The 23,307-nt window shown below is 33.5% G+C and overlaps 1 protein-coding gene across 1 annotated transcript in view; it reads right to left on the bottom strand.

Annotated features, from left to right (window-relative positions):
- Positions 1-23,307, bottom strand: part of kis (chromodomain helicase DNA binding protein kismet) — a 945,984-nt gene that overhangs the window by 604,286 nt on the left and 318,391 nt on the right. The window contains exons 17-18 of the mRNA XM_090408660.1: positions 17,427-17,588; positions 12,450-12,530 (exon numbers count right to left, since the gene is read on the bottom strand). Coding sequence (XP_090264786.1) covers positions 12,450-12,530; positions 17,427-17,588 — 243 coding nt within the window. The remainder of the gene's footprint in view (positions 1-12,449; positions 12,531-17,426; positions 17,589-23,307) is intronic.

Consider the following 23,307-nt stretch of genomic DNA (forward strand, 5'->3'; position numbering starts at 1 on the left):
GGTGATAACCAGACTAAATTCACTGTTTGTTGGTATTGCTAATACATGAAGTGAAGGATGAGAAAAATTTAGTTGCTGGGAAGTTAAGTAAACAGATTAAACTACTTAAATCTTTTAATTCTCACATTCATATATTAAACTACTATTAATAAATAACTGTATATGGCTTATACAGTATTTTATTAATAGTAGTTTAATATATGAATGTTAATATAAGCCACATATAGAACTGGCACTAGGAGAAGAACAAGTCGGTTTCAGACCAGGGCAAAGCACAATTGATCAACTATTCACCTTAAGACAGCTAATAGAAAAGACACTAGAGTACAACCAAAGTTGCTACATAAATTTCATAGACTTTCGTCAGGCATTTGATTCCGTAGAAGAGAACTATGGAAAACTATGAAGAATTTGGAATTCCCAATAAAACCATAATAAAAAATCTATATGAGAAATCTGAAAGTGCAGTACGAATGGAGGACACCTTAACCAACTGGTTCCACACAGAGAGCGGAGTAAGACAGGGATACAATCTGTCACCAGACCTATTCAATCTTACACTGGAAGAAGCAACCAATAAGGCCTTAAACAATGAAGACTCCAGAATCAAAATATATGGGGAAAATGTGACAAATTTAAAATTTGCAGACGACATTGCATTACTTGCAAGCACAGAAGAATATCTACAGCGAATTTCTGTTAAAATAAAGGACGAGTGAATAAAATCTGAATTAAACATAAATATAGACAAAACAAAAATTATGCAAATAGGAAAAAGAAGCACCAATCTGAAAATTGAAATTGATAGTAAGAATCTAGAGCAGGCAGAAAACTTCACCTACCTTGGAGGAGTTATTGAGTACAATGGTGAAATTATAAAAGATATAAACAGATAAATCAGTAAAGCATCCCAAACTTTTGGATGACTTTATAAAATATGGAAGTCAGGAGACATCAAACAAGTAACAAAAGTAAGAATCTATGAAATAATGGTCCTCCCAATATTCCTCTAAGGAAGTGGAATCTCAAAAAAGGCTGAAGAGAAAAAATTATTAGTTACTGAAATGGGTTGGCTAAGAAGATTACTCGGAGTATCTCTGCTGGATCGACTAAGAAACGAAGACATAAGGAAACGACTAAAACAAGAAATAACAATAGACAAAATCCAAGAAAGAAGACTGCGATCGTTTGGCCATGTGACCAGAATGGGAATAGAAAAACTACCATCTAAAGCACTGAATACAATGATGGAAGGTAAAAGATCCAAAGGACAGCCCAGAATTAGATGGATAGACAAAATAAAGGAGGACCAGAAAACCAAATCACAACAAGTGACACCAAACTGGACAGAATTGATCAGACTCTCCCGGGACAGACAGAGCTGGAAAGAGTTCATTCGGCCTCATCATCATCCACATAGATGATGGAAGAGAGAAGAAGAAGAATAAAAGACTGAACATGATTGCAGAAAATTTACCATTCATTGGGGTCAAATATGCATTTTGGTCTATTTATTTCAAATTTTCAGAAATTATTTCAGTTCACTGTACTTCAAAAAATATGAATTGTATTCATATTTTTTGTTATTCAATATTTTTAACATATATTTTTAATCCTTCACTTGTACATTTTTTATTCCTCATTTCCTATATTATGTTTTCATTTTGACATATTTATTTTCAGCCCTGTTATAAGTGCGATATCAAAAAATCCTTTCTAAATATAAATGTGAAATACCAGGAAGTGACTTGTTTATAGGATTATATCATTAGAGAGATCACATTAATAAAAATGGTTATGCAAAGGAAATGTCTGGCATAGTTAATGTTTGCAGTCCATATAGCTGGTAGTGATTGCTAACATAGAAGGTTATGATGTAATCTATTAACAGATGAGACTTCCAAATACCCTGCAAGATGGTTTCCTTAGTTTCCATTTTAGACTGCAATGCAATATAATCTCTCATTATTATATAATACATTTCTTGAATAAATAATTCAAGTAAAATGGATTCCATTAATTTTTTACAATTATATTATTATAATGCATATTTCTGTTGTAAAGTATGTGTAATTATGTAATAGTGACCAACAGCAAACGCATACGTAAATAATGTGTAGAGATTGTTACTGTTAGTGCTTACCATTGTTGACATCAGAGCAATTCCCAAACCAGAACTACTTTTCGTCAGTGTGCATAGAGAAATTTTAGATGTATAAAGCAAGAAAATACTGAAGAAGAGTGTGGAGTAATATTTCAGTGAATTCATATGATATTTGCCTCTGGACAAAGGCACATGTTGGCAGCAATATTGCCAAGTATAGAACAAGGAACCTGAATGTGATTGCCAATCTGCATGATGCATTGTTTCATTGAGTAGTAATGAAGAATGCTCAGAAATATAACAGCTAGAGAACTGAGAAGGAGAGTGTAATGTTGAGAGGTAAATTCAAATAATGGAATAATTTGGATCCAATATTTCATTAAATTTAAGGAATGCAACAGAAGCATAAGTACACAGACACAGTCTGTTAATGGAATTGATACATGCAAATATTTTCAAGGTATTTCTTACAGGAATTTGTTCAATTGAAGTAAAGGAACTGTTGATCATTCCTACTATTACTGATGATTTGAACAGAAGAAACTAACATACGCACTTCCAACATGCTACGTAAAGAACTTTTATTCCTCATATTGGAATGAAAGCAGTGTTTGTTTGAATATCATCCCAACTACTCGAAGGTAACACTGTTTTGTTTCTTCAGTTAAATTCTTCTCTTAGAGAAGGTGGAATGTGTGACTTCTAATACTTTGAACTCTTGAATGAAGGACAAAAACTGATATAATTTATCTGCTCTGCTTAGTTCATAAAGAACTGCTGAAGTTTACTTAAGTTGTTTAAAGTGTAGTTTGATGGATTAGTATTGGTGTGTATCTATTTGTCATTATGAATTTGAAAAACTGTTTAGATGAGCTGAGTGCACATTTCTAATTATTTGTACAATTTAATTTGAGAGAAAGTGTAGGACAGTTACTTCATATTTTAATGCTTGATATATTGATTTTGTTATATGTCATGTATATAGTAATCACTGACTTCAGCTTTAATAGATAATGATTAAGTTTTTCGTTGAAGTGAGTTAATACTTGAGAGATCATTAAAAGTTTCCATAGGTTGGTTGGTTTATGGTTTTATTAGTGCAGAAACAACAAGTGTCATACTGTGCCATATCAAAGGTTACAGCAGTACATAAGGTAATGGTGTCCAAAAATTAAGGATGAACTATATTTTTACTTGTATATGAAAAAAATGTTCATGACTACAGCCACATGTGGACATTAACTTATTGCCAGCATACTAATAAATTATATTACACAAAGAATATGTTATAAATTTTGTACAAACTTGTAATAAGTTTTTGGAAAAAGTTACACATTTCCTAATGATGTAGTTAATGAATTAATATACAGTGCTTACAGAAAACCATGCAGAGACAGTTCAGCATGGAATATGTCAATGGCGAACTGCAATGCAGCTCACACAACATGTTACCATGCTTAGCACTAAGTGATTTAGGAGTTCTCGGGTCAAACTGGCCAGCTCCTCCTCCACCTTCAGAGGAAGCATAAAGCATTGTTTGTTTTCTGGAAGGGAATTTCAAGCAGTATTGCATTTCCCTATTGTGCCCAAAATGTGTTCTATGGGATTAAATGGGGGAGTGTGCTGGATACTCGATTCAATTAATAACCTTAGTCTGCAGAAGTATCTCCACTGAGTTGTGGTATTGATATCCATAAAAATGAATTCTTCATGTACAGCACCATGGAACAATAAAACATTATGTTGAAGAACTGCCTTGCAATATTACTCACCAGCCATAGTCCCCTTTGCAGGTTGTAGCTCAAGGCATCCATTAAGCATAATGCTTACCTACACTATGACCACTGTATCTATCTCCTTCAAGAACATTTTTGTGATGGTAAGCAGTTCCACTTTCAAGTCTGATCAAGTGTCGTCTAGAATCTGAGGAAAGACTAAAACAACTCTTATCTGTAAGGAGCACATTAGGCCATTGGTGTCTTCTCCAAAATTTACGGATACAACACCAATGAAAACATGCTCTACGATGAGCTCTGGATAAAGGGACACAGAATACAGGCCTACTTGTCGCAGACATCTTACCACAGTTTGTTGAGATATCCACATACCCGTAATTAAATCGAATCTATTTGGAACTGACCAGGCATGGTGCGGCGATTATGTTTTGCTGTAATAACCAAAAACTTATCTTCATGCTCTGAATTAGAGCAAGGGCAACATCTTAACAAATGCCTGGAATGCATTCCATTGGTTTGAAATGCAGCCCCCAGAGCCTGGATACAAAGCTATGTGAGATCAAACTCTCTGGCAATATCAGATATTCTGCTGCATTTTTAAGCTTTCTGATAATTCTTCCCTGTGCAAAATCACCTACACGATATCTTTGAGACATCAGAAGACATCCTAGTTTGCAACTTTATTCCTTCGCAAAAAGCACTATCTTCAAACACAATTCACTTAGAGTTGCATTTTATCCTGTTGAGTGCTACCACGAGACCTTTGTGCATGATCTGAAATTATGAATGGTACCCACTTTCTACTGAAAATCATTAGTTATACAAATTGCTGTAAGCTGATTCATCTGTTGCAGTTGTAATCTTCAGAAACAGTGCTCATCCTTAGGACACTAGTGCATTAATCAAATCATGTTAAAAGTATAAGATTATTTTTGTAAATGCTGTTATTTTTAGATTATAAAGAACATGTTCGAATACGGTCAAGATTTACTGAAAATTCACAACAAACATTTCATACTGAAAATAACACCAATACATTATATCAGTGTGGAACAAACAAGCGATGTAAATAATCCTGAATAAAAAATAAATAATACAATGATCAGTGTACCAAAAATATCTACTGTGATGCATTAGATGGATATATCAAACAAATTACTGATCATTTTTGAGGTCTGCTAAAAAAAAGAGTTGTCAAAATTTTAATGAATTAAGCAGGTGTCATTCCAACATGTATTCACATTCTAGCAGGATGCTCAAGAGAAATATCAATTGATTAATGATTGATATTACCAGTGGTCATCCCACTTACCTGAAACTCTTATAACTTGTCCATCAGTGCTTATCATAAACCTACCTTCACTGGCAGATATATACACTAAAGTTCCACTCATCATTCCTCCCAGAAAATTAGATTTCATTAAAATATTGTACTTATACAGCACAAAATATTTTAATTTCGAGGGGTGATTTCTTTTGACTCCAGGATACATCTTTCTTGAAAGACGTATCCTGGAGTCAAAAGAAATCACCCTCGATTCTACTCACATGAATAGCAACCTTAGCTACAACTTGCCAGATTAGCATAGCTCTGATGTTCAGTGCTGGCATTCTTGCGAGATCACATGCACGCATATAAATGTAGCTAGAACTGAAGCGCTGACTCCAATTTAAACTTAACTACAGTTTTTGATAGCTCTGTTGTTGTTAGTGTGTAATGTTTCTGTCAGTCTTTTTTGTATATACCTTTGTACTTTGACACCTGATGAAGTTGGATTACCAACAAAACTAGTGTCTTTATTAAACTTTATTCTTAATTATCTCGGTGGTTTAAGCCATTAAAATTATTGATTTTATATATATATATATATATATATATATATATATATATATATACAGTGCTTTTTTTTCTGGAAAAAAGGTGCCGGTATTCACCATGAAGATGTTATTACAGCAACTTCCACACTTTTACCATATCCTCCGATATACTCTCGTCGTCTCGCTTTGTGCGTTGCACTCTCCTTATGATTGTAAATCTTTTTTCTTAATGACATTAACTGTTGTTTGTGAGATTCTCCAAAATGACTGATTTTACCATTTGACCACTCTGCTGAAATTTTCATTCCCATGTGTTTATCGACGACAAGACTTCCAACATCACAACACACTTTGCAGCCCAACATTTTATTCTTGACATACAGCTACTCGTTTCTCTTGCAGAAGTCATTTTTCTGCAAAAATGTCCAACATTTGGGCCAATCATTATCAGAAGCTGATTCCTTTTGACCACGTGGATCTTCATCTTGGTTTCGTGATCCTCTTCACCAAGTGTATTTTCGGTGCTAGTTTTCTGTTTTACAGGATCACAAGTAGATTCAACAATTTCTGCTTCTTCAGCCTTACTTTTTTTCTCATTGGCATAAACTAACTACTTAGTTTACTCATTATGAACAATGATTGCACTGATTTAACTTAGATTAATTCAAAATTCACGTGAACACCTGCCTGTTGCAGAGTGAATATAGAATTGATAAACCGATATTGGAAGCAATCGGAAGTGAACACAACTTCCTGTTTCCGGTTACCAACCTACAAAACAAGAAAGCAGGGTACCAATTTATAAGTAATCAAAACTGAAAATTCAATTCGTGAACACAGTACCGCCTAACGGAATATTCATAATACATTTTGCTGTCAATAAATAGCAAATTTTTAAAAACTTAAGGAAAAAAGGTGCTGATACTCAGTACCGTTGCATACCGCCAGAAAAAAAGCACTATGTGTGTGTGTGTGTGTGTATATATATATATATATATATATATATATATATATATATATAAATGATTAAAAGCATATATTAAAAAAGAAAAAGAGTGTAATAAAATGCTATTTGCATAAAATATTATGTAAAACCATAAAATGTCAAATTTCACTCATCCAGTGACTAATATACTTTAAAGCTGTTTCATTACACTGCATTAAATATTCTTGGGTACATATATTATTAATGTCTATTACGCAGTATTGCAGATTTTCCATGGTTTGTGTTTCACCACATGATCAGCTGTCATTGTCTATGGAGCCCCATCTGACATATTCTGCTTTGATCTGCCCATTCCAAGACAAAGTATATTCAATGTTTTCCATCTTTGCCAGTCTAGATATAAGCCAGAAGGAAGAGATTCATTTAAGTTCAGAGCCTCGAGAAATTGTTCTCGACACATTGTTGACCTTGTAGCTTTTATGGAATCAACCGACAATTCCAGTGAGTGAGTAAATCTTTTCCTTGATCTTAGCCTCCAAGATCAAGGAAATCTTAGGTGTCCATACAAAGATGCTGTTCATCATTTAGTTGTTGTTTCTGCTCATATCTAATCTGTGTTGTCCTTCTGATGTGAAGAGGTGCAATACCAGACAGTGAGTATAGATGGTCAATTTTTGTAGGCTTAAGGCAGTTCAGTAATATGCTGACATGTTTCATTAAGAACATTATCAATAAATCTGACATGTGATGATCTTTTCTAAACAGGGCTAGCATACTCAGGTATCAAAAAAGCTAAGTGCCAGTGCAGAGATGCGCTGTACTTGTACCCCCCCACACACACCAAGATGATATTAATCAGTGCAGAATATTATTACACGTTTGAGTTGTAGCTGCTGTCTTCTCTATGTGTCACTTATAATTTAAAGTCCTAAGAATCCTAAGTAAACAAACTTGAATGGATCCATTATTAAAACTTCACTTATTTCTTTATCAGAAGTGATTAAATGAGCTTACCTCAGTGTATAAGATTGTGAAATGAAGAACTGTCATAAATTCTGATTGTTTCATTACAAAATTGTAATTAAATAAATTTTCCTGCACTATGAAAAGAACTACTGTTTCAAATACAGCTCTGAAGACTGTAGCGGAGAGGCACAAGATTGGACTGGAGAAGTTGCTCAGTTACTGTTCCGAGCATGAGTGGAAGTAAAAAAAGAAAAACGTATGATGCTAAGCGATCAGCTATTCTGAAGTGGAAAAGCAACAGAAAACTGCTGAGTTTATGTCTTCAGTGTATGAACATTGGACAGAGAATAGAAGACTGAGAAAGTATATCCTTTTTGGATATACTTTTGCAGTTAAGCTCATTCATTCACATCCGATAATACAGTGGTAACTTTAGCTTCTTCATAAGTGAGAAGCTATTTTGTAAACAAAATGTGTCTCGATACAAATAACAATAACACTTGACAGCTCAATACAAAATTAGAATTAATCTCTAAGATGTAATTTCAATAAATTTATTATATACATAAGCAAGATGTCAGTAGCCAGAGATAAAAATAACATTTCAAAATGTTTTGCTCTCAACATACTAAAAGAATCAAACATTCAAGTAGTTACTTTTATAAAATGACTTCTTTTAATTTAACTCTAATTTTTATATTTCTAGGATATCTGAATCTACACAAATGGCCCCGAGTTCCCGGCGTCCCTTAAATGGGACAGGGGTGCAAAGAATCTCCAGGCTCAAAATGGTGCGTTCACTAAAACTAGGAACTTGGAATGTCAGAACCCTGTACGAAGGACGTAAGCTAAGAAATGCTATTCAGGATATGAAAAGACTTGAAATTGAGATTTTAGGAATGAGTGAAGTTAGGTGGCCAGGATCAGGCAAAACTCAAGTTAATGACATGACAATGTACCACTCTGGAAGTAGTGAAAACAACCTAAAAATAATATTAAACAAAGATGCCAATAAGTCACTGTTGAGCTTCATCCCTACTCAGATAAGATGATGTTATTAAAACTAAAAGATCAACCACTAGATATTAATCTTATACAAGTCTATGCCCCTATTGCTGATACCAAGATCTAAGAATTTTATGACCAATTAAAAGAACTAATGAAAAACACAAAAAAACATGATATTAACATCATCATGGGTGATTTCAATGCTAAAATTGGGAAACGTAGAAGTGAAGATATAGTTGACGAACATGGACTGGGAACAAGAAATGAGAGAGGAGACTGTCTTATTCAATTCTGCCAAGAAGAGGAGCTAATAGTCACAAACACATGGTTTAAGCTACCATCTCGAAGGCTATATACTTGACAATCACCACAAGATAATAATACAAATATAGTCAGAAACCAAACTGATTACTTGCTAATTAATCAACGATTTCGAAGTTCCGTAAAGAGCACTAAAACCTATCCCAGTGCAGATATTGCTTCTGATCATAATCTACTGGTGACAGTATTAAAAATTAGACTGAAAACTATACTTTAGAAACATCAACAAAAAAGGTTTAATTTAGGAAAGTTAAAAAACCCAGAGATAAGAAACAAATTGAATCAAGATCTGAATCAAGAGATAGCACTTATCAAGAATGATGACGTCATGAGGGTTGATGAATCATGGGACAAATTAAAATCTGTCTTCATAGAGAAATATACCAATACCTTGTGTCCTGACAGAGCAGTAAAAAAGAAAGATTGGATAACTGACGAAATTCTTTCTTTCATGGATCAATGCAGATCATATAAAAATCACAGTCAAACAAAATATAAAGGGTTCAAAAAATTATTAAAGGCAAGATCAAAGAAGCAAAAGAAATCTGGATGAATGAAAAATGTAGAGAAATTGAAATTCTACAAGAAAAGCATGACAGTTTTAATCTACACAAAAAACTGAACGAGACCTCAGGTATATTTAAGAAAAAACAACTATGTGTCCTTCGAAACAAAAAGAGAGAAATGATATCCAAAAAAGATGACAAAATACAAGAATAGGCGAAATATGTAGAAGAACTCTTTTCTGATAACAGACAGAACCCAGAAAATACTTATGAACAGATGGACGGTCCATGCATTCTAAGATCAGAGGTAGAATGTGTGCTGAACTCAGCTAAAAATGGTAAAGCCTTAGACCCTGATAGAATACCAGCAGAAATAGTAAAGTTATTAGAAGGTGACAACATTGCTATATTAGTAAAGCTATTTAATAAGGTCTACGATACAGGAATATTCCCACAAGACTGGTTACAGTCGCCCTTCATCATGCTACCTAAAAAAGCAAATGCGAAAACTTGTAATGACTATAGAATGATCAGCCTAATGAGTCATGTTCTCAAATGTTCCTGAAAATAATTCAAAAAAGAATATATAGAAAATGTGAAAACACCATCAGTGATACCCAGTTCAGCTTTAGAAACTCTGGTTTGGGAACAAGAGAGGCTCTTTTCTGCTCTCAAATCTTATTCCAAAAATGTATTGATCAAAACAAGGAAGTATTCATTTGCTTCATTGACTTTGAGAACGCATTTGATAAACTCCAACATACTAAAATGATTGCACTATTAAAGAGAATTTGATTAGATGGTAAAGATATCAGGATCATTCAAAACTTATATTGGAACCAAAAGGCATCTGTTCAAGTTGATGACATTATTACAGACCCCATTAACATCAAACGAGGAGTAAGGCAAGGATGTGTGTGCTGTCATGTCTTCTTTTTAACATATACTCAGAAGCCTGATTCGAAAAATGTATTGATCAAAACAAGGAAGTATTCATTTGCTTCATTGACTTTGAGAAAGCATTTGATAAACTCCAACATACTAAAATGATTGCACTATTAAAGAGATTTTTTAGATGGTAAAGATATCAGGATCATTCAAAACTTATATTGGAACCAAAAGGCATCTGTTCAAGTTGATGACATTATTACAGACCCCATTAACATCAAACGAGGAGTAGGGCAAGGATGTGTGCTGTCATCTCTTCTTTTTAACATATACTCAGAAGCCATATTTCAAAAAATCTTAAAAGGAAGAGAGGAAGGGATTAATGTAAATGGTGAAATCATCAATAACATCCGATATGCTGATGACACAGCTCTCCTGGTGGACAATATTCAGGATCTTCAAAATCTTCTGGAACTAATGAATGAAGAGAGTGAAAAAATGGGATTAAAAATAAATGTCATCAAAACTAAATTCATGGTCATAAGCAAGAAACCAATTCTTAATTCATCACTTTCTTTAAATGGGAAACAAATAGAAAGAGTGACAAAGTTTAAATATCTCTGATGCTGGTTAAATGAAGAATGCAATCCAGAAATGGAAATAAAAGTTAGAATTAAAATGGCAAGAAAAAATTTTCTCCTGGTGAAATCAACACTGCGTAACCGCAACTTAAACTTAGAGCATTTATGGTTAAATGCTATGTATGGTCTATACTGCTGTACAGTGCAGAATCTTGGACCTTGAAGACAACATCAATAAAAAAACTTGAAGCCTTTGAGATGTGGTTATACAGATGAATGTTAAAAATCCCATGGACAGCAAAAACGTCCAATCAGGAAGTACTGAAACAAATGGGGAAATCACGTGAACTCTTAGATACTATAAAAAGAAAGAAAACTGCGTATCTTGGTCACCAACTTCGTAATGAAAAATATAAAATACTTCATTTGCTTATAAAGGGGAAGATAAATGGAAGAGGACAAGGAGGACAAAGAAAATCTTGGCTGGCAGACATCAGACTGGCATGAGCTCTGAGGGACTGTTTAGAGTGGCTGAGGATCGCTCAAAATTTGCCAAGGTGGTCGCCAACCTCCGATAGGAGATGGCACTCAAAGAAGAAGAAGGATATCTGAATTTTAATGCAGGTATCACATAATGGCCCATACTGAGAACATAAAACAAGAATTATTTTATTGTTTCACTAACAAAATTTAAGTTCTCTTATAACTGGAAGATGGTCTTAGAGAACAATCACTAATGAACATTGTTATAAATGCAGTTACTTGAATTATTCTCTAAGACCAGTTCATTTACATATACATGAAATTTTAGAAGTTTCTGTCACCTGTTCATCCATGAGGAACTTTTATAAACTATTTCCTGATAATACAGTGCTATGATTAAACTTTTTTGGATATTTAACATCAACAATCTTATATGTTAAAGTAGACTTTCTCTTCAGAAGTTTATAGGGTCCTGTGGCTTCTTCCTAGTTTATCTTTTCTTCTCTGATCATATCTGTCTTGAAGCAAGAGTTGAAACAGACCTCTTTTACCTCTTTAACTCTCTTTCTCTTCTAAACTGATTTAATACATCCTTCTCACAAGTAGATTAACTATTGCAGTTTGGAATTTTCTTCCATTTTTATCAATTTCTTGGAAGGCTGTTCCAATGGCAAAAAACTTAATAGGATGTACATCATTTGTAACTTTATGTTTGCTTACATAGCTTTAGAAAGCAAGTTGGCAACCATATTTTGTGTTTCAGGTAAACAGGTCACTTTCAAGTTAAATTCTTGAACTTCCAAACACCATTAATTTAGAAAATATGTGACAATAATAATAATACTTTTCTTCTTACTTAAACAATAAGGCTGAAAGAATTAAAAAAAGATAACTGAAAATATATTAAAAATAAAAAAATATTAAAAAAAAGGTAAATAGGTCACTTTCAAGTTAAATTCTTGCAAACTTCCAAACACCATTAATTTATAAAATAAGTGACAATAATACTTTTCTTATTACTTAAGCAATAAGGCTGAAAGCATTAAAAAAAAGATAACTGAAATATTAAAAATAAAAACTATAAAAAAATACCTCTATCACTGTCTCCTCTTTAGGAGCTAAACTTTTTTCCACATCCTCTTTTAATCTTCGTAGCATCATAGGTTTTAAAAGCTAGTAAATACATAATTAATGTAAGAAAAAATAAAAAACCAAACCATATCTGAAAGCATGTTACTAAGATAAAAGATGTGTGTTAATTTTTCAGAATCTTAATCAAAAATTCTTTCTAGCAGTTAAGCAGCTATCCAGAACTACTTACATAAAGGATAATAATTTTGTATCTTATACTACATTCAAAGGATCTGAATTCTGCAGTCTGCACGTGAGCTCATATACGATTAGAAAGGCTTATGTGTTGGCAGTTCAGGTCAATTTGTTTAATGACATTGATTCACAAGAATAATAAGAAAATAATTAATATTCATTTAATTTATTTGCTGATATTTTGGTTATATTATATCCAGCAAATAAGTTAAACAGTAATTATTTTCTTATTATTCTTTTTAATTTTTTAATTCAATACCGTTAAACTGACATGAGCACACGTACATTTAAAAATAATCATTTGTACATCAAACCCCAATTTTACTGTATGAATTATTTACATTTATCTCTTCCATTTCTTTCAAGTCAATATTTAGACTATATGGTCAGCTCTGAAATTTATACTGACTGTTAGGCTTAATTCTAGGGATTTCAATGTAAAATATGCAATTATTGGGACTGACCTTACAGGATCATGTGCAGTCACCATGCCAAAGACTGCACACATAAGAATATCTACTATATACATGTACACTAGTCATTTGTGTAATAAGTATGTTTATTATTTATGGCATATGAGAATGTGATATTTCACACTTTCCTGTTCCATTTTGTGACAGTTTTTCGCCATGTGTTTGAAAACAGCAACTAGTTCTTAGATCTAAGAGTTAAGTCTTTTTATTTTTGTGAATCATCATCAGCCATATTCTGTCCACTGCTGAAAGTTTCCCATGCTACTGAGTTCCAGCAAACTTTTTAATCTCATCTACCCACTGTTCTTTCATCTTCCTGTAGATGTCTCTGTGACATCAATCAGTCCACACAAAATATCTAAAATAAGTTTTAATTAACACATTACATTTTGTGTTCTTAATTCCAGAACGAACATGCACAATGTAACAGATGTCTACAAAGGATGGTCTGGGAGGGATTTAATTTTCATTGCATAGTACAGAGACAGTTGTTAGCAGCAAAACAACACTGATGACTGATTCATTTTAATGTAGAGTAGGGAGAAGTGATATTCTAAATGCAAGCTGCATCCAAGGTGGACAAAAGTCAACCAGCCTTGGGAACTCCAACCTCTGGTACATACTTTTTCCCTGTCAAGAAAAACTGCTATAAGTAGTTGATTTGTAGGTTTACCAAAGAGATGTTTCCAGTCAGAAATCGATGGCCTAATGTTGAACAATTCTTACAGAAGTTAGGTCATGTCATGAAGAGAAGCCTGTTGTTCTCCAGAGAACATAAAAGAAAGTTTGCTATTTTTTCAAGATGTTGTATAAGTGGCTAGTCAAAAGTATTACATAATTTGTCAGATACTTTAAAATCTTTGACTGGTCTGGAAAATAATTGACTTTAATAATAAATAATGCCCATGCTTTAACAAACCTCCCATTGGGAGCCTGACAACTACTCTTGGTTTAAGAATTATATTGTCACTGTGTTCCAGCAGTGAATGTGATTAACTGGTATATATGCCTTCATTTTTCTGGATGTTGTTGCAAACTTCTTTAGAGCTGTTTAATCTGGTTATTGATGATGGAAATTGGATCAAAGAGTCATTTTGATTGATGGTAAATGTGTTCACTCAAACACAGGCACATATTTATTTACAAATACGTTATTTAATAGGATCTAGTTTTCTACTTCTCAATTAAACAATAGTAAAATGGATGAAATACATATTAAGAGAACATTAGGGTGAACATTTGGGCCAATGTGCCACTTCCTACATATAAAATGGAAAGGTTATTACTAAAGCATGCATTCGACAATCATCCTTGAAATATTATGGTTTGCACTACCCCATAAAATTTTAAGGCCATTTAAAGAATGTATAACAAGAATGGGAATAATACTGCAAAATAAGACCACCAAGGTCACTCTACTATAAATCACCACCAGGCCGGGTGAGTATATGCTGCATGCTATAATAAGAAGTAGAATTTATTAGGACTCCAAGGGCTCAATGCAATGGGATATGATGATGGTAAATCAGAGAACATCCTTTATTCTGATGCATTAATGTAGATAGTGAAATCCATAACAATTCTATTGCAGGAATGTATTAATTATTTGCTTTCCAATGTTGAGAAGTCTTCTTTTCGTTGTTAATGGTAGATATTTTCCTTTAAGGCTAGGATTTATCCTAGGAATCCACATTTTTAAAAAAATGTGGATTCCTAGGTATAATTAGATCTTCAGGGAAAATGTACAAGATGTCATAAAACTCCATCTAAGATGATAGGTATTTTAATTTTTTTTTTTTAATTTCTGCCCTCTCATCAGAAGAAGAAGAGTAAAGAATATGGGAAGTATAACATTTTTTTTTTCTGATGATTTTTCTTTTCCAGTGGTTATGCAGCTTTTTTTTTTTTTCATTAATAGTTTCGTGTAATTGGATCAGGTTCAGCGTATTTTCTTAAATGAGGCCATGCTCATTAGAAGACAATGCATTCTAATGAAAAAGCAGACCAAATCACATGCTATAGCTGTTTCTCTCCCCCCCCCCCCCCCAACCATGAGCTACTCAAGCATAAGATGATTTTCTAGTGGATGTTTTTGTAGTAAATTTATTTGTTGTCTCCTAGTAATCATTGTTTCAGTTTGTTCAGATATTCTGAATAGTCTTATGCTCTTTCTGATATGCTCAGGAATAAGCTGGATGGTTTATCATAGTTAGCACATTTGGCTTTTTTTATTCTTTTTTTTAACTAATCTTCAGATATAAGAGTAATGAGAAGAAAACGAAGATAATTTCATGTTTTTATATCCTTTACTGCCACTGGTGGAATTAGAGCCATTTTCTACTACAACCATCTCTCTCTCTTGTGGTATTACAACAAGCAGTCTCAGCATAACTATATTTCGAGAACATGAATGATCTCAAAGGATTTCAGATGTATAGCCTAAGTGGATAGTTCAAAATAACTGCATTTATCAAAGTAGAAGATTTGGGTATATCATATGTGAGGATGATATCAAATATTAAGACCAGATTACCATTCCTATATATGAGAAATTCATCTCTTGTGACTGATCACTTCCTCAATCCTTTAATTTGGAGAAAATCTTTTCTTGAAACATCAATGAGTTTCTGCTGTTATATAACTCCACTTGAATACTTGTTTTATTGAGAGTTACCATATTTAGTGTTTCACCCAAATAGTGGGAAAATACTAAGCATGGGTAACTTTCTTGCATGCTTTTTCCAGAATGAGAGCTTTGAAATCTACCAGAAATTTTTTATATGATTTTGCTGATGCCATCAACTCTTCTGGATAGAGAATGGTGACATTTTCCAAACAGAATATTCTGCCACTTGAATGTGTTATTAGAAAAGATACGCGTGTCTGTTGTTTACTGTTTCTTATTCTTTGTTTATAATTTGCTGTTTCTACAGTTTCTGAACATAGTTGGGCTTGTGAGGCAACTGATAAATTTGAAATAAAGGAGTCATAATGAAAATGTAGGGCAAAGAGATTAACTCAATGCCAAAGCTCTCATTCTCCATTGAGTCACACATAGCTGCCAGCTATCCATTAAACAATAACGTGTTCTGAAGTTAAGGCATTCCTGCACCACAGTAAGCCATAAACTCTGTCTCCAGACAGAGAGGAAGGACACTTACTGCCTTCTGCATGAGCAAACTTATCCTGGGCTTGCTCCAGGACCAACCAGACTTGGTTTACCCTACAATGGTTGTATAGAGAATAAGGAAACCCCCTCATCAGAAGAAGAGCAAAGAATATGGGAAGTATAAAAATTTAGTTAACATCATGATGAGGAAATTCACTCAACCACAAATGGATGTGCTAAATAAAGGAAAATTTAAAATCACTATTCTAAAACTATTACAATATCAATCAACCACAATATTGTGGTTGATTGATATTGTAAAAAAAAGCAGTTGCAAAAGAGAAGTAGCACTGGGAGCAAAAGAAGTCCATTTCAGGAAAGTTCAGGCATAAGTATTACTCCAAGAAAAGATGTCTGATCCTAACTGTTCATTGGATATTCAAAAAGGTAACTGGAAGGTTAAAAAGAGTTCACTGTTGTGAGAAAGAAGTGCAACTTGCATTAAAACTATCAAGGGTGATCTCTTCCAAAGGTGACGATCTATATTTTGGGTTTATTGAGCAGTACTGAATATGAAGAGATACGTGTATACTACTGTTGGCAAGGCTACAGAAACAATTTGAAGTAAGTGAGGTTGTTGGTGTACAAGAGAAAGTCAGTAGTATGAGGGGGGGGGGGGGGATGCTCCTAATACTTCTGGCCTGTATATAAGTTGGAGGAAGAAGAATGCCCATCATGTCGAAGGGACAACCAGAGATGCTACAATATAGATGGTTGTGCAGGATACAAGTATACAAGACCTAGTCAAATGCTTAGGAAATATCAAAGCTATTGGTTGTTTCTTGATCTATGCAAATGTCCAGAGGTATGTGTGGATACGTATGCACATCCACACATACCTCTGCATGCAAGATAAGCAATGGTTAATTACCTGGCATATTTCTAAGTAATGTAAAAGATAAGTACTGATGATTGTATAAACTGAATACCGACTGATTCAAATAAATCAAACACTTGGATCCTTTATATTTGAAATTAAAAATCTGAATACATAAATATAATTTATTATACTTATGATAATATAATATAAATGTGACCTTTAAAATATTAATAATAATGACAATATTTTTGAAATAGATGAATAAAATCTAATGTTCTTACTGCTTTCAATTTCTCTACTTGTGCTTCAGTTTTCAAATCTCCAAATTCTTCTAAAAATGCTTCATTTGAAGCAAATCTGTTTGGTTCAAGAAAATTCAACAAGCTGAAGAGCTCTTCTACATTATTTTGAAGTGGTGTTCCAGTCAGCAGGACACTGTGTTCCTGTAAAATTACATTAACATATTTAATAACTTTACTTGCAGAATTCAACACAAAATTCAAGTTAAGGAAGATTTACTGCACATAAATTACTTTCACAAACTTCAAAATGGAAACATATGATTCTTAAAATAATATGAGGGGGTGGGGAACAGTTGGTAGTGTGAGAATAATTAGTGTCAAAAAATAACAAAAACTGATGATAATAAACAAGGATAAGCTGACATATGAGATTTCCTGATTGAAACAAATTATTGGACAATCAAATTTAGAAAAAGTCAAGAAATGGTTAAAAAAATGTACATGATACCAAAAATAAGCAAAACAACAAGAGGCAAGAAAGTGCAAGAGTTGGTAAAATAATAAGTCAATTAGCTTAAGTAATATGGTATGGCAATTCAGTCATTAATTTTGAGCATTATGGCAGAGTCCCTACAAGTTTCCCAGGAAAATAAAGAAATTAAAGATGGCAAATGTAACAGAGAAACAGGGAAGAAAAATAACAGATGGTAGTGTTCGTAGGAAGTAATGGTTTAAGCAATATTAAATACAATGCGACAGAGGATATGAAAGGATTTCTAAAAGAGTCAGAGGTGAAAATTAGTATTTTCACTGCCAAGGTGTGATAGTACTGACTTGAGGACTATGATAGCAAATAAATCAGTGTTGAGACTGCATAGAAGAAATGAAATGGTTGTATAAGCACGTACACACAAGAAAGATATTTAATTAGCAAAATATTTCGGTCTGAAAATTGCAGACCATCTTCAGTGGCACTACAAGAACAGTTTTAAAAAATACAAGTTGGAATACTAACACTAGATCATTTAAAATAGAACAAGCCGTGTGATGTTATATCACTAAATATTAAAGGGAATATTTTTAAGCAGAGACATGATTGAAATAAAGATATTAATTAATAATTTCAATAATTTTCAATAACAAAATTAATATGAATTAATGAGTTATCCTGATTAGACTTTCCCAGGTTTTTGATACAGATATACAGTCATTCCGATTAAGGTTAGGATGATGGAGTAAGGCCTCTATGCTTTCTTTGAATAAACGTTCAAATTTATAGCAAGATCTATGTAAGAGGCGAGTTTTTGACCAAAGGATGTTGTAGCTAGTTTCTATCCCATGCTGAGCCAATCCAGATTTTTCGGGTTTGTTGTGATGAATGGAGGATTGATGTTCTTGGATTCTTTTTTCTACAGAACGTCCAGTTTGTCCAAAATAGGAGATATCACAGTTGCAGGGAATTTGATAAACTCCAGGAAGAGACATAGCTGAGTGTTTGTGTTTATGTGCTTATATTATACAATCTTTATGTCACAAGTATCCTTAAAATATCAGAAATGAAATGGTTTTATAGATGTGTGGAGAGAGTTTGATAGCAGCAAAAACTAACAATCATTGGCCTGCACTCAAATGGATTTGGCATCAAGGGGCATGGAGGAATTATTCATTCAGGTGAGACCTAATGCAGAGAGTTAGGGGAACTAGATAATCATGAAAGGAACAGCAAGAATGTGTAGGTAAGTTATGGAAACATGGCAATGATATGAATGGCAATAAGCATGGTTATTAAATCTGAAGGGATGGATCCGTATATTTTGAATACAGACAGAGTGCTGAACAGGAAAGAGAAAGTTGCCTAACTGGGTTCAGTTGGGCAACTTTCAGTTTTCAAAAATCAATAGACAAATGCCAGGAATATCAGGAATAAAGAGGTGTGCTCACTTTCTTTAGAAAGACCAGTCATAAAGATCTTGTGAATGCAAGATTAATAGGACTGAAGACATGCTTGTTATAACCAAGAGGATGGACTACTTATCCTTTTTGTGCCTCATGGTACATAATGCTGAGATTCATTCCACCTGTACACCCCTTGAGGGTACATGTCAGGAATTTGATGATGATGATGATGATGATGAGTTTGATGCATTGGTAAATATGTCGTAGACTGCAATTATTGGCATTAGTGAAACCTACCTTCACAATCAGAGGTAGTAACTAGATTCAAGTGTAAAGGGCATAGTATTTTTAGAAAATCTGAAGAGGTAGAAACGTGGTGGTGGTGGGTTATTGTTAGTGATATTAGCTGATTTAAGTCTTGTCAGGGTAGAAACTCAAAGCAATAATAATAATGTCCAATCCGGCAATGATTTCGAGGTCATCTAGTGGGAAGTGGAGGCTAACAAGATGAAATATATGGTGGAGTGTTACTAATGACTTGGGGATTCAAGATGCTGGGAATGGTGAAATGTAATGCCAAATTACCCTGATCGATATGAATGAGTAATCATTATTATATTTAAATGAATGTTTAAATTAAAATATTTAAACATTCATTTTGCAGATTAAACTCATGATATAAAAAAGAAGAATTCATTGGGTTAATAACAGACAACCTTCCCAAGCATTGCATGAAAGAATGATCTTGACATCAAAGGGCATTCAATTTAATCATGGCATCCAAATGGATCTTTAAGGACATGACTGTTCTGCCACCAGTTAGCAATAATGATCATGCTGTACTGACCTAGGAAGACCCAAGTTATAAAAACAACTTCAGGGCTAGGTCAGTGAGATGTTTATATAACTTAAGTCTCAAGCCCAGGAAAGATCGTACAAGAATGGAAATAACGTATGACAGTTCCACTAGTAGGGATGGTGAAAAAACTGATGTGTCTAACTACCAACCTCTCACTATTTCTGGAGTGGTGGTGCACATTTTAGAGAAGTTGGTAAGAACTGATATACACAATTGTGCAGACAGACAAACTATACATGACAAATGTTTGAGCAATTTGCTTTTATTTAATAATACTGTTATTATGGCTGAATTGAATAAAAAGAATGGTTACACCAAGATACTGTTAGGCTTTCCCAAGATACATGATAGGATACAAGGCTGTTGCATAAACTAGAATATGAGATTTGAATGTAAACTACTGACTTGGTAATATGGGTGTTTGACGAACAGGTATCAGAAAGTGATGGGTGTGAATTAGCCAGATGCCTTTTTCTGTATTATGTAATAGTTCCATCTGTTTATTATCTAGCAAATGATGTATATATAGAAATTGATAAGAGTCATATGCTAAATAAATAAATAATCTGCATGATCTAAGTTAGTCAAAGGTATATCCCAGGGATCAGTCCTTGTGCTGCTGTTCAATCTATACATTACTAATATTAGGAAGGACTTGGCAGGAGATGTTCACCTATTAGCTCATGATAATGCAAAAATGGGTAGAGAAATCAGACTTACTACTGATATATAGCATTTACAGAATAATTTGTTTAGGCTGGAACTGGGCAAATGATAATAGCCATCAGCTCAATGTTAATAAGTGTAAAGTTAAGCACTTCAGCATGTTGAGATTTCCAACAGCATATTATACTGTGGGATTATTCTTGGGGAAGCTGAAGAGGCCAGGAATCTTGAAGTTATGGTGGATAGGAATTTGAAGTTCAAACGTCAGATAGCAAAAGTTGCAAATACAACTCAGAGAATAATTACAATGCTGAAGCAAACATTGATATGCAAGGATAAGACATTAATATGCCCACACTTGGACTATTCTAGACAGATTTGGTCTTGTGAGTTCTGTGGAGAAGATAAAGATACTATGGAAAGTGTGCACAAAGTTTAGGATGGAGATGAATTTAATCACCTGGTGTGAGCAGAGTAGATTGAAGGCCTGAAGTGGATTAAAAAAGTTCCATGTTCAATCTCTAGAGCAGGGGTTTCCAGACTATGCAAAAATTAAATTTAAAAATTTACAAAACTATATATAAAATTGATAAAAATAGAAAAAAAAAAAAACTCCTTAGCACACCAAGGGTACAAATGCATTATAGGTTTACTAACAACTTTTCGTGAGCGGGAACCGCATAGTTCCCACTTACTATTGTCTGCAGTCCCATGCAGGTGGGGCTGTAAACAATAGCAAAAAAGGGTAACGAGGAGTGATATGACAGATGTCTATAAACTTCTAAAAGTGTATTATAGAATATTAATTGATGAAATTTTTCATTATATGAAAAATTTGTGTGCAGTTAAGAAAGCAATGAGAGCTAGATTTTTCTCTCACAGAATGGTGAGTGAGAGGAATAGTTTGAATGTTAAAAGGAGTGACTGCATCTAGTGTGAATGAGTTTAAAAGAAGAAATGATAACTGGTGTGGATGATGTAGGACTTCCCTAAATGAGCCTTTCACTCACTGGAGATAATTTCATTCAGTGGAATTAAATTTAACTTCATTAAATTTTACTATCCAAATGATTAAATTATGAAATGCACAACCAAGTAACAACCACTGCAAAAAATCAATTCCAGTTTAATAGTTCAGGTAGCAAAAATCGTTAACATTGAAATATATGATTTTGCATTAAATATTGGACAACACATTTCATACTCCACAAGTAGCTCAATATAACTCTGTCAAAACAACGATCATCTAGATAAATGATGCATTGGCTATGATTCAAATTATATTACAAAAGTCATGTAGTATAGAAGTGCAACTATAATGTAGGATTTTTTTTTTTAAAGGATAATTATCGAACTCTTGGTATGCACCCTCAAGGGATGTTCAGGATACTATATTAGTACTAATTAAGTCTGCTTTTTTTTTTTAAACTAGTGAGATAAAATTAATTTATATATACACAGAATGTAATTCTGTGTATATATAAATTAATATGAGACTGGTTAATTATTATAATTAATTCAGGTTTATATCACTTTAGTTCATATGATTTACTCAAGTTCTTGAATTTTTCATACAGCAAGTTCTTCACTGCAACAGATCTGGGCAGCATAATAAAACATTCAAGCTTTCTTTAAATAAAGATCCATATTTTCATATACTTTTGCTAGTAGTTGGCATTTGAACAAAGAATCCCTGCCCCTCCAAGTGACACCTGTCCTTGAAATGTGCAAGAACAGATTTATGTAGTGTAATGAACTTGTGTAATAATAGAGTCCAGCCAAAGTGACAACTGCACAAACAACAAACTTCGTAGATTCCATCTAGAGAAAGACGTGTCACTACCATCTTTGACGCATGTAGTTTCAGTGGCTTAAGGATCAAAGCTAGATAACTGGGAAGAGACCTTATCATAACATTTTAAGAAATGTGGAGAACCAACCAAGGGTTATACCTAATATCCAATCCTTACCTTCTCATGGTACAACCCTGTTAGATATCTACCTGGATACTGAATGAACAAGGTAAATACCTAACAGGGTGTACCACACTAGGGATTTATCTGACCAAATTGTATTCTTATTGCCTTTAAACCATAATGCAAATTGCTGTTACAACATGACAGAATTTCATGCTGGCTGGAGAATCGCCAATTTAAAGAAGGCATCCATTGATTTCATCAGGGAACAAGGCAAAATGCTAAAAGTCAGCTACTGAAATAAACATCAACTCACCATCAGCAGAGTTCAAGATTGGTGCAATCAACATAAGAAGCACAAATGTGAAAATAAATGGAACTAGCAAAAGAAATGGATAAGAACTAGATCGAAATTACAGCAGTTACCGAAACAAAGACAAAAACAGGTGAGATCTTTCTAACTAACAAACACAAATTGTTATATTCGGGAAATAACAATCAGGAAAAAGAAGAAATAGCTATAACATTCAACACTAAATATGAAGATAATATTCTTGAAAGGCAGGCAATATATCAAGTAGAG

The sequence above is a fragment of the Typopeltis vanoorti genome, chromosome 18 (genome assembly GCF_054136105.1).
Source record: "Typopeltis vanoorti isolate ZY-2024b chromosome 18, IOZ_Tvanoo_1.0, whole genome shotgun sequence".
Lineage (NCBI taxonomy): Eukaryota > Metazoa > Arthropoda > Arachnida > Uropygi > Thelyphonidae > Typopeltis > Typopeltis vanoorti.